Below are 12,349 nucleotides of genomic sequence, written 5' to 3'. Positions count from 1 at the left end.
TCGTGACTCCTCCGGCAAGTTGCCTGAAAGTCGGGACCCCTCCCGCAGGTTGCCTGCAAGTCATGACCACTCCCGCAGGTTACCTGCAAGTATTGACCCATCCTGCAGGTTACGTGCAAAGTCGTGACCCCTCCTACAGGTTGCCTGCAAGTTGTGACCCCTTTTGCAGGTTGCCTGCAAGTTGTGACACCTCCTGCAGGTTGCGTGCAAAGTCGTGACCCCTCCTGCAGGTTGCATGCAAAGTCGTGACCGCTCCTACAGGTTGCCTGCCAGTCGTGATCCCTTTTGCAGGTTGCCTGCAAGTTGTGACCCCTCCCACAGGTTGCGTGCAAAGTCATGACCCCTCCTGCTGGTTGCCTGCAAGTCGTGACCCCTCCCGCAGTTTGCCTGCAAGTCGTGACCACTCCCTCAGTTTATGTGCAAAGTCGTGACCCCTCCTGCAAGTTGCCTGCAAGTCGGGACCCCCCCCCCGCAGGTTGCCTGCAAGTCGTGACCCCTCCCGCAGGTTACCTGCAAGTTTAGACCCATCCTGCAGGTTACGTGCAAAGTCGTGACCCCTCCTACAGGTTGCCTGCAAAACGTGACCCCTTTTGCAGGTTGCCTGCAAGTTATGACCCCTCCTGCAGGTTGCGTGCAAAGTCATGACCCCTCCTGCAGGTTAACTGCAAGTCGTGACCCCTCCCGCAGGTGCCTGCAAGTTGTGACCCCTCCTGCAGGTTGCATGCAAAGTCGTGACCCCTCCTACAGGTTGCCTGCAAGTCGTGAACCCTTTTGCAGGTTGCCTGCATGTCGTGACCCCTCCTGCAGGTAACGTGCAAGGTTGTAACCCCTCCCACGGGTTGCCTGTGAGTCGTGACCCTTCCCGAAGTTTGCCTGCAAGTCTTGACCCCTCCCGCAGGTTACCTGCAAGTCATGACCCCTCCTGCAGGTTACCTGCAAGTCGTAACCCTTCCTGCAGGTTGTGTGCAAAGTCGTGACCCCTCCTGCAGGTTGAATGCAAGTTGTGACTCCTCCTGCAGGATGCCTGCAAGTTGTGACCCCTCCTGCAGGTTGCCTTCAAGTTGTGACCCCCCCTTCAGGTTGCGTGCAAAGTCGTGACCCCTCCTGCAGGTTGCCTGCAAGTCCTGACCCCTCCCACAGGTTACCTGCAAGTCGTGACCAATCCCGCAGGTTACCTGCAAGTTGTAACCTTTCCTGCAGGTTGCGTGCAAAGTCGTGACCCCTCCCACAGGTTGCCTGCAAGCCGTGACCCCTCCTGCAGGTTGCCTGCAAGTCGGACCCCTCCTACAGGTTAGGTGCAAAGTTGTAAACCCTCTCACGGGTTGCCTGTGAGTCGTGACCCCTCCCGAAGTTTGCCTGCAAATCTTGACCCCTCCCGCAGGTTGCCTGCAAGGCGTGACCCCTCCTGCAGGTTGTGTGCAAAGTCGTGACCCCTCCTACAGGTTGCCTGCAAGTCGTGACTCCTCCTGCAGGATGCCTGCAAGTTGTGACCCCTCCTGCAGGTAGATTGCAAAGTCGTGACCCCTCCTACAGGTTGCCTGCAAGTCGTGACCCCTCCTGCAGGTTGCCTGCAAGTTGTGATCCCTCCTGCAGGTTGCTTGCAAAGTCGTGACCCCTCCTACAGGTTGCCTGCGTGACTCCTCCTGCAGGATGCCTGCAAGTTGTGACCCCTCCTGCAGGTTGCTTGCAAAGTCGTGACCCCTCCTACAGGTTGCCTGCAAGTCGTGACCCCTCCTGCAGGTTGCCTGCAAGTTGTGACCCCTCCTGCAGGTTGTTTGCAAAGTCATGACCTCTCCGACAGGTTGCCTGCAAGTCATGACTCCTCCTGCAGGATGCCTGAAAGTTGTGACCCCTCCTGCTGGTTGCTTGCAAAGTCGTGACCCCTCCTACAGGTTGCCTGCAAGACGTGACCCCTCCTGCAGGTTGCCTGCAAGTTGTGACCCCTGCTGCAAGTTGCCTGCAAGTTGTGACCCCTCCTGCCAGTTGCCTGCAAGTTGTGACCCCTCCTGCAGGTTGCCTGCATGTTGTCACCCTTCCTACAGATTGCCTGCAAGTCGTGACCCCTCCTGCAGGTTACCTGCAAGTTGTGACCCTTCCTGCTGGTTGCCTGCAAGTCGTGACCCCTCCCGCAGTTTGCCTGCAAGTCATGACCCCTCAAGCAGGTTACCTGCAAGTTGTGACCCATCCTGCAAGTTGCCTGCAAGTCGTGACCCTTCCTACAGGTTGCCTGCAAGTTGTGACCCCTCCTGCAAGTTGCCTGTAAGTCGTGACCCCTTCTGCAAGTTGCTTGCAAAGTCGTGACCCCTCCTACAGGTTGCCTGCAAGTCGTGACTTTTCCTGCAGGATGCCTGCAAGTTGTGACCCCTCCTGCAGGTTGCTTGCAAAGTCGTGACCCCTTCCGCAGGTTACCTGCAAGTTGTGACCCATCCTGCAGGTTGCCTGCAAGTCGTGACCCCTCCTACAGGTTGCCTGCAAGTTGTGACCCCTCCTGCAAGTTACCTGCAAGTCGTGACCCCTTCTGCAAGTTGCTTGCAAAGTCGTGACACCTCCTACAGGTTGCCTGCAAGACGTGACCTCTCCTGCAGGTTGCCTGCCAGTTGTGACCCCTCCTGCAAGTTGCCTGCAAGTTGTGACCCCTCCTGCAGGTTGCCTGGAAGTTGTGACCCATCCTGCAAGTTGACTGCAAGTTGTGACCCCTCCTGCAGGTTGCCTGCAAGTTGTCACCCCTCCTACAGACTGCCTGCTAGTCGTGACCCCTCCTGCAGGTTGCCTGCAAGTCGTGACCCCTCCTACAGGTTGCCTGCAAGTTGTGACCCCTCCTGCAAGTTGCCTGCAAGTCGTGACCCCTTCTGCAGGTTGCTTGCAAAGTCGTGACCCCTCCTACAGGTTGCCTGCAAGTCGTGACTCCTCCTGCAGGATGCCTGCAAGTTGTGACCCGTCCTGCAGGTTGCTTGCAAAGTCGTGACCCCTCCTGCAGGTTGCCTGCAAGTTGTGACTCCTCCTTTAGGATGCCTGCAAGTTGTGACCCCTCCTGCAGGTTGCTTGCAAAGCCGTGACCCCTCCTACAGGTTGCCTGCAAGACGTGACCCCTCCTGCAGGTTGCCTGCAAGTTGTGACCCCTCCTGCAGGTTGCTTGCAAAGTCGTGACCCCTCCTGCAGGTTGCCTGCAAGTCGTGCCCCTTCCTACAGTTTGCCTGCAAGTCGTGACCCCTTCTGCAGTTTGCGTGCAAAGTAGTGACCCCTCCTGCAAGTTGCCTGCAAGTCGTGACCCCTTCTGCAAATTTCTTGCAATGTCGTGACCCCTCCTACAGGTTGCCTGCAAGACGTGACCCCTCCTGCAGGTTGCCTGCCAGTTGTGACCCCTCCTGCAAGTTGCCTGCAAGTTGTGACCCCTCCTGCAGGTTGCCTGGAAGTTGTGACCCATGCTGCAAGTTGCCTGCAAGTTGTGACCCCTCCTGCAGGTTGCCTGCAAGTTGTCACCCCTCCTACAGACTGCCTGCTAGTCGTGACCCCTCCTGCAGGTTGCCTGCAAGTCGTGACCCCTCCTACAGGTTGCCTGCAAGTTGTGACCCCTCCTGCAAGTTGCCTGCAAGTCGTGACCCCTTCTGCAGGTTGCTTGCAAAGTCGTGACCCCTCCTACAGGTTGCCTGCAAGTCGTGACTCCTCCTGCAGGATGCCTGCAAGTTGTGACCTTTCCTGCAGGTTGCTTGCAAAGTCGTGACCCCTCCTGCAGGTTGCCTGCAAGTCGTGACTCCTCCTGTAGGATGCCTGCAAGTTGTGACCCCTCAAGCAGGTTGCTTGCAAAGTCGTGACCCCTCCTACAGGTTGCCTGCAAGACGTGACCCCTCCTGCAGGTTGTTTGCAAGTTGTGACCCCTCCTGCAGGTTGCTTGCAAAGTCGTGACCCCTCCTGCAGGTTGCCTGCAAGTCGTGCCCCTTCCTACAGGTTGCCTGCAAGTCGTGACCCCTTCTGCAGTTTGCGTGCAAAGTAGTGACCTCTCCTGCAGGTTGCTTGCAAGTCGTGACCCCTCCCGCAGGTTACCTGCAAGTCATGACCCCTCCCGCAGGTTGTCTGCAAGTCATGACCCCTCCCGCAGGTTACCTGCAAGTTTTGACCCCTCCTACAGGTTGCCTGCAAGTCGTGACCCCTCTTGCAGGTTGCCTGCAAGTTGTGACCCATCCTGCAGGTTGCGTGCAAAGTCATGACCCCTCCTGCAAGTTGCCTGCAAGTCGTGACCCCTCCCGCAGGTTGCCTGCAAGTCGTGACCCCTCCTGCAGTTTACGTGCAAAGTCGTGACCCCTCCTGCAAGTTGCCTGCAAGTCGGGACCCCTCCCGCAGGTTGCCTGCAAGTCATGTCCCCTCCCACAGGTTGCCTGCAAGTCATGACCCCTCCGCAGGTTACCTGCAAGTTTTGACCCATCCTGCAGGTTACGTGCAAAGTCGAGACCCCTCCTACAGGTAGCCTGCAAGTCGTGACCCCTTCTGCAGTTTGCGTGCAAAGTAGTGACCCATCCTGCAGGTTGCTTGCAAGTCGTGACCTCTCCCGCAGGTTACCTGCAACTCATGACTGCTCCCGCAGGTTACCTGCAATGTGTGACCCATCCTGCAGGTTGCGTGCAAAGTCGTGACAACTCCTACAGGTTGACTGCAAGTCGTGACCCCTCCTGCAGGGGCCTGCAAGTTGTGACCCCTCCTGCAGTTTGCGTGCAAAGTCGTGACACCTCCTGCAGGTCGCGTGCAAAGTCGTGACCCCTCCTACAGGTTGTCTGCAAGTTGTGACACCTCCTGCAGGTTGTGTGCAAAGTCGTGACCCCTCCTGCAGGTTGCATGCAATGTCGTGACCCCTCCTACAGGTTGCCTGCAAGTCGTGACCCCTTTTGCAGGTTGCCTGCAAGTTGTGACCCCTCCTGCAGGTTGCGTGCAAAGGAATGACCCCTCCTGCAGGTTGCCTGCAAGTCGTGACCCCTCTCGCAGGTTGCCTGCAAGTCGTGACCCCTCCTGCAGTTTATGTGCAAAGTCGTGACCCCTCCGGCAAGTTGCCTGCAAGTCGGAACCCCTCCTGCAGGTTGCCTGCAAGTCATGACCACTCCCGCAGGTTACCTGCAAATTTTGACCCATCCTGCAGGTTACGTGCAAAGTCGTGACCCCTCCTACAGGTTGCCTGCAAGTTGTGACCCCTTTTGCAGGTTGCCTGCAAGTTGTGACACCGCCTGCAGGTTGCGTGCAAAGTCGTGACCCCTCCTGCAGGTTGCATGCATAGTCGTGACCGCTCCTACAGGTTGCCTGCAAGTCGTGACCCCTTTTGCAGGTTGCCTGCAAGTTGTGACCCCTCCTGCAGGTTGCGTGCAAAGTCATGACCCCTCCTGCAGGTTGCCTGAGGGTCGTGGCCCCTCCCGCAGGTTGCCTGCAAGTCGTGACCCCTCCTGCAGTTTACGTGCAAAGTCGTGACCCCTCCTGCAAGTTGCCTGCAAGTCGGGACCCCTCCCGCAGGTTGCCTGCAAGTCATGACCCCTCCCGCAGGTTTCCTGCAAGTTTTGACCCATCCTGCAAGTTACGTGCAAAGTCGTGACCCCTCCTATAGGTTGCCTGCAAATCGTGACCCCTTTTGCATGTTGCCTGCAAGTTGTGACACCTCCTGCAGGTTGCGTGCAAAGTCGTGACCCCTCCTGCAGGTTGCATGCAAAGTCGTGACCCCTCCTACAGGTTGCCTGCGGGTCGTGACCCCTTTTGCAGGTTGCCTGCAAGTTGTGACCCCTCCTGCAAGTTGCCTGCAAGTCGGGACCCCTCCCGCAGGTTGGCTGCAAGTCATGACCCCTCCCGCAGGTTACCTGCAAGTTTTGACCCATCCTGCAGGTTACGTGCAAAGTCGTGACCCCTCCTACAGGTTGCCTGCAAGACGTGACCCCTTTTGCAGGTTGCCTGCAAGTTGTGAAACCTCCTGCAGGTTGCGTGCAAAGTCGTGACCCCTCCTGCAGGTTGCCTGCAAGTCGTGACCCCTTTTGCAGGTTGCCTGCAAGTTGTGGCACCTCCTGCAGGTTGCGTGCAAAGTCGTGAACCCTCCTACAGGTTGCCTGCAAGTCGTGACGCCTTCCGCAGGTTGCCTGCAAGTCGTGACCCGTCCTGCAGTTTACGTGCAAAGTCGTGACCCCTCCTGGAAGTTGCCTGCAAGTCGGGACCCCTCCCGCAGGTTGCCTGCAAGTCATGACCCCTCCCGCAGGTTACCTGCAAGTTTTGACCCATCCTGCAGGTTACGTGCAAAGTCGTGACACCTCCTACAGGTTGCCTGTACGTCGTGCCCCCTTTTGCAGGTTGCCTGCAAGTTGTGACACCTCCTGCAGGTTGTGTGCAAAGTCGTGACCCCTCCTGCAGGTTCCATGCAAAGTCGTGACCCCTCCTACAGGTTGCCTGCAAGACGTGACCCCTTTTGCAGGTTTCCTGCAAGTTGTGACCCCACCTGCAGGTTGCGTGCAAAGTCATGACCCCTCCTACAGGTTGCCTGCAAGTCGTGACCCCTCCTACAGGTTGCCTGCAAGTCGTGACCCCTCCTGCAGGTTGCCTGAAAGTCGTGACCCCTCCTGCAGTTTATGTGCAAAGTCGTAACCCCTCCGGCAAGTTGCCTGCAAGTTGGAACCCCTCCTGCAGGTTGCCTGCAAGTCATGACCACTCCCGCAGGTTACCTGCAAATTTTGACCCATCCTGCAGGTTACGTGCAAAGTCGTGACCTCTCCTACAGGTTGCCTGCAGGTTGTGACCCCTTTTGCAGGTTGCCTGCAAGTTGTGACACCGCCTGCAGGTTGCGTGCAAAGTCGTGACCCCTCCTGCAGGTTGCATGCATAGTCGTGACCGCTCCTACAGGTTGCCTGCAAGTCGTGACCCCTTTTGCAGGTTGCCTGCAAGTTGTGACCCCTCCTGCAGGTTGCGTGCAAAGTCATGACCCCACCTGCAGGTTGCCTGCAAGTCATGACCCCTCCCGCAGGTTGCCTGGAAGTCGTGACCCCTCCTGCAGTTTACGTGCAAAGACGTGACCCCTCCTGCAAGTTGCCTGCAAGTCGGGACCCCTTCCCGCAGGTTGCCTGCAAGTCATGACCCCTCCCGCAGGTACCTGCAAGTTTTGACCCATCCTGCAGGTTACGTGCAAAGTCGTGACCCCTCCTACAGGTTGCCTGCAAGTCGTGACCCCTTTTGCAGGTTGCCTGCAAGTTGTGACACCTCCTGCAGGTTGCGTGCAAAGTCGTGACCCCTCCTTCAGGTTGCATGCAATGTCGTGACCCCTCCTACAGGTTGCCTGCAAGTCGTGACCACTTTTGCAGGTTGCCTGCAAGTTGTGACCCCTCCTGCAGGTTGCGTGCAAAGTCATGACCCCTCCTGCAGGTTGCCTGAGGGCCGTGGCCCCTCCCGCAGGTTGCCTGCAAGTCGTTACTCCTCCTGCAGTTTACGTGCAAAGTCGTGACCCCTCCTGCAAGTTGCCTGCAAGTCGGGACCCCTCCCGCAGGTTGCCTGCAAGTCATGACCCCTCCCGCAGGTTTCCTGCAAGTTTTGACCCATCCTGCAAGTTACGTGCAAAGTCGTGACCCCTCCTATAGGTTGCCTGCAAATCGTGACCCCTTTTGCAGGTTGCCTGCAAGTTGTGACACCTCCTGCAGGTTGCGTGCAAAGTCGTGACCCCTCCTAAGGGTTGCATGCAAAGTCGTGACCCCTCCTACAGGTTGCCTGCGGGTCGTGACCCCTTTTGCAGGTTGCCTGCAAGTTGTGACCCCTCCTGCAAGTTGCCTGCAAGTCGGGACCCCTCCCGCAGGTTGGCTGCAAGTCATGACCCCTCCCGCAGGTTACCTGCAAGTTTTGACCCATCCTGCAGGTTACGTGCAAAGTCGTGACCCCTCCTACAGGTTGCCTGCAAGACGTGACCCCTTTTGCAGGTTGCCTGCAAGTTGTGAAACCTCCTGCAGGTTGCGTGCAAAGTCGTGACCCCTCCTGCAGGTTGCCTGCAAGTCGTGACCCCTTTTGCAGGTTACCTGCAAGTTGTGGCACCTCCTGCAGGTTGCGTGCAAAGTCGTGAACCCTCCTACAGGTTGCCTGCAAGTCGTGACGCCTTCCGCAGGTTGCCTGCAAGTCGTGACCCGTCCTGCAGTTTACGTGCAAAGTCGTGACCCCTCCTGGAAGTTGCGTGCAAGTCGGGACCCCTCCCGCAGGTTGCCTGCAAGTCATGACCCCTCCCGCAGGTTACCTGCAAGTTTTGACCCATCCTGCAGGTTACGTGCAAAGTCGTGACACCTCCTACAGGTTGCCTGTAAGTCGTGACCCCTTTTGCAGGTTGCCAGCAAGTTGTGACACCTCCTGCAGGTTGCGTGCAAAGTCGTGACCCCTCCTGCAGGTTCCATGCAAAGTCGTGACCCCTCCTACAGGTTGCCTGCAAGACGTGACCCCTTTTGCAGGTTTCCTGCAAGTTGTGACCCCACCTGCAGGTTGCGTGCAAAGTCATGACCCCTCCTACAGGTTGCCTGCAAGTCGTGACCCCTCCTACAGGTTGCCTGGTAGTCGTGACCCCTCCTGCAGGTTGCCTGCAAGTCGTGACCCCTCCTGCTAGTTGCCTGCAAGTTGTAACCCCTCCTGCAGGTTGCCTGCAAGTCACGACCCATCCCGCAAGTTGCCTGCACGTCGTGACCCCTCCTGCAGTTTACGTGCAAAGTCGTGACCCCTCCTGGAAGTTGCCTGCAAGTCGGTACCCCTCCTGCAGGTTGCCTGCAAGTCAGGGCCCCTCCCGCAGGTTACCTGCATGTTTTGACCCATCCTGCAGGTTGCGTGCAAAGTCGTGTCCCCTCCTACAGGTTGCCTGCAAGTCGTGACCCCTTTTGCAGGTTGCCTGCAAGTTGTGACCCTTTTCTGCAGGTTGCGTGCAAAGTCATGACCCCTCCTGCAGGTTGCCTGCAAGTCGTGACCCCTCCCGCAGGTTGCCTGCAACTCGTGACCCCTGCTGCAGTTTACGTGCAAAGTCGTGACCCCTCCTGCAAGTTTCCTGCAAGTCGGGACCCCTCCCGCAGGTTGCCTGCAAGTCATGACCCCTCCCGCAGGTTACCTGCAAGTTTTAACCCATCCTGCAGGTTACGTGCAAAGTCATGACCCCTCCTACAGGTTGCCTGCAAGTCGTGACCCCTTTTGCAGGTTGCCTGCAAGTTGTGACACCTTCTGCAGGTTGCGTGCAAAGTCGTGACCCTTCCTGCAGGTTGCATGCAAAGTCGTGACCCCTCCTGCAGGTTGCCTGCAAGTCGTGACCCCTTTTGCAGGTTGCCTGCAAATTGTGACCCCTCCTGCAGGTTGCGTGCAAAGTCATGACCCCTCCTGCAGGTTGCCTGCAAGATGTTACCCCTCCCGCAGGTTGCTTGCAAGTCGTGACCCCTCCTGCAGTTTACGTGCAAAGTCGTGACCCCTCCTGCAAGTTGCCTGCAAGTCGGGACACCTCCCGCAGGTTGCCTGCAAGTCATGAACCCTCCCGCAGGTTACCTGCATGTTTTGACCCATCCTGCAGGTTACGTGCAAAGTCGTGACCCCTCCTACAGGTTGCTTGCAAGTCGTGACCCCTTATGTAGGTTGCCTGCAAGTTGTGACAACTCCTGCAGGTTGCGTGCAAAGTCGTGACCCCTCCTGCAGGTTGCATGCAAAGTCGTGACCCCTTTTTGCAGGTTGCCTGCAAGTTTTACCCCTCCTGCAGGTTGCGTGCAAATTCATGACCCCTCCTGCTGGTTGCCTGCAAGTCTTGACCCCTTCCGCAGGTTGCCTGCAAGTCGTGACCCCTCCTGCAGGTTGCGTGCAAAGTCATGACCCCTCCTGCAGGTTAACTGCAAGTCGTGACCCATCCCGCAGGTTGCCTGCAAGTTGTGACCCCTCCTGCAGGTTGTGTGCTAAGTCGTGACCCCTCCTACAGGTTGCCTGCAAGACGTGACCCCTTTTGCAGGTTGCCTGCAAGTTGTGACCCCTCCTGCAGGTTGCGTGCAAAGTCATGACCCCTCCTGCAGGTTAACTGCAAGTCGTGACCCATCCCGCAGGTTGCCTGCAAGTTGTGACCCCTCCTGCAGGTTGTGTGCAAAGTCGTGACCCCTCCTACAGGTTGCCTGCAAGACGTGACCCCTTTTGCAGGTTGCCTGCAAATTGTGACCCTTCCTGCAGGTTGCGTGCAGGTATTAACCCCTCCTGCAGGTTGCCTGCAAGTCACGACCCCTCCCGCAAGTTGCCTGCACGTCGTGACCCCTCCTGCAGTTTACGTGCAAAGTTGTGACCCCTCCTGGAAGTTGCCTGCAAGTCGGTACCCCTCCCGCAGGTTGCCTGCAAGTCATGACCCCTCCTTCAGGTTACCTGCATGTTTTGACCCATCCTGCAGGTTATGTTCAAAGTCGTGACCCCTCCTGCAGTTTACGTGCAAAGTCGTGACCCCTCCTGCAAGTTGCCTGCAAGTCGGAACCCCTCCCGCAGGTTGCCTGCAAGTCATGACCCCTCCCGCAGGTTACCTGCAAGTTTTGACCCATCCTGCAGGTTACGTGCAAAGTCGTGAACCCTCCTACAGGTTGCCTGCAAGTCGTGCCCCCTTTTGCAGGTTGCCTGCAAGTTGTGACACCTTCTGCAGGTTGCGTGCAAAGTCGTGACCCCTCCTGTAGGTTGCATGCAAAGTCGTGACCCCTCCTGCAGGTTGCCTGCAAGTCGTGACCCCTTTTGCAGGTTGCCTGCAAATTGTGACCCTTCCTGCAGGTTGCGTGCAAAGTCATGTCCCCTCCTGCAGGTTGCCTGCAAGTCGTTACCCCTCCCGCAGGTTGCTTGCAAGTCGTGACTCCTCCTGCAGTTTACGTGCAAAGTCGTGACCCCTCCTGCAAGTTGCCTGCAAGTCGGGACCCCTCCCGCAGGTTGCCTGCAAGTCATGACCCCTCCCGCAGGTTACCTGCAAGTTTTGACCCATCCTGCAGGTTACGTGCAAAGTCGTGACCCCTCCTACCAGTTGCCTGCAAGTCGTGACCTCTTTTGCAGGTTGCCTGCAAGTTGTGACACCTCCTGCAGGTTGCGTGCAAAGTCGTAACCCCTCTTGCAGGTTGCCTGCAAGTCATGAACCCTTTTGCAGGTTGCCTGCAAGTTGTGACACCTCCTGCAGGTTGCATGCAAAGTCGTGACCCCTCCTGCAGGTTGCATGCAGAGTCGTGATCCCTCCTACAGGTTGCCTGCAAGTCGTGACCCCTTTTGCAGGTTGCCTGCAAGTTGTGACCCCTCCTGCAGGTTGCGTGCAAAGTCATGACCCCTCCTGCAGGTTGCCTGCAAGTCGTTACCCCTCCCGCAGGTTGCTTGCAAGTCGTGACCCCTCCTGCAGTTTACGTGCAAAGTCTTGACCCCTACTGCAAGTTGCCTGCAAGTCGGGACCCCTCCCGCAGGTTGCCTGCAAGTCATGACCACTCCCGCAGGTTACCTGCAAGTTTTGACCCATCCTGCAGGTTACGTGGAAAGTCGTGACCCCTCCTACCGGTTGCCTGCAAGTCGTGACCCCTTTTGCAGGTTGCCTTCAAGTTGTGACACCTCCTGCAGGTTGCGTGCAAAGTCGTGACCCCTCCTACCGGTTGCCTGCAAGTCGTGACCCGTTTTGCAGGTTGCCTGCAAGTTGTGACACCTCCTGCAGGTTGCGTGCATAGTCGTGACCCCTCCTGGAGGTTGCATGCAAAGTCGTGATCCCTCCTACAGGTTGCCTGCAAGTCGTGACCCCTTTTGCAGGTTGCCTGCAAGTTGTGACCCCTCCTGCAGGTTGCGTGCAAAGTCATGACCCCTCCTGCAGGTTGCCTGCAAGTCGTTACCCCTCCCGCAGGTTGCTTGCAAGTCGTGACCCCTCCTGCAGTTTACGTGCAAAGTCGTGACCCCTCCTGCAAGTTGCCTGCAAGTCGGGACCCCTCCCGCAGGTTGCCTGCAAGTCGGGACCCCTCCCGCAGGTTGCCTGCAAGTCATGACCCCTCCCGCAGGTTACTTCCAAGTTTTGACCCAACCTGCAGGTTACGTATAAAGTCGTGACCCCTCCTACCGGTTGCCTGCAAGTCGTGACCCGTTTTGCAGGTTGCCTGCAAGTTGTGACGCCTCCTGCAGGTTGCGTGCAATGTCGTGACCCCTCCTACAGGTTGCCTGCAAGTCGTGACCCCTTTTGCAGGTTGCCTGCAAGTTGTGACACCTCCTGCAGGTTGCGTGCAAAGTCGTGACCCCTCCTGCAGGTTGCATGCAAAGTCGTGACCCCTCCTACAGGTTGCCTGCAAGTCGTGACCCCTTTTGCAGGTTTCCTGCAAGTTGTGACCCCTCCTGCAGGTTGCGTGCTAAGTCATGACCCTTCCTGCAGGTT

At 57.7% G+C, this 12,349-nt stretch overlaps 1 protein-coding gene across 1 annotated transcript; it reads left to right on the top strand.

Moving 5' to 3' along the window:
* The first annotated feature begins 1,815 nt into the window (after positions 1-1,815).
* On the top strand, positions 1,816-2,301 carry LOC126484252 (keratin-associated protein 16-1-like). Its single transcript, XM_050107671.1, has one exon. The coding sequence runs from the start codon at positions 1,816-1,818 to the stop codon at positions 2,299-2,301; it is 486 nt and encodes a 161-aa protein (XP_049963628.1).
* Positions 2,302-12,349: the final 10,048 nt, after the last annotated feature.

Source organism: Schistocerca serialis, chromosome 6 (genome assembly GCF_023864345.2).
Source record: "Schistocerca serialis cubense isolate TAMUIC-IGC-003099 chromosome 6, iqSchSeri2.2, whole genome shotgun sequence".
Taxonomy (NCBI): domain Eukaryota; kingdom Metazoa; phylum Arthropoda; class Insecta; order Orthoptera; family Acrididae; genus Schistocerca; species Schistocerca serialis.
This window is presented reverse-complemented; position numbering and strand designations above follow the sequence as displayed.

Coding starts and splice junctions, on each gene's coding strand:
- LOC126484252 (XM_050107671.1), top strand. CDS start 1,816: ATGACTCCTCCTGCAGGATGCCTGAAAGTTGTGACCCCTCCTGCTGGT.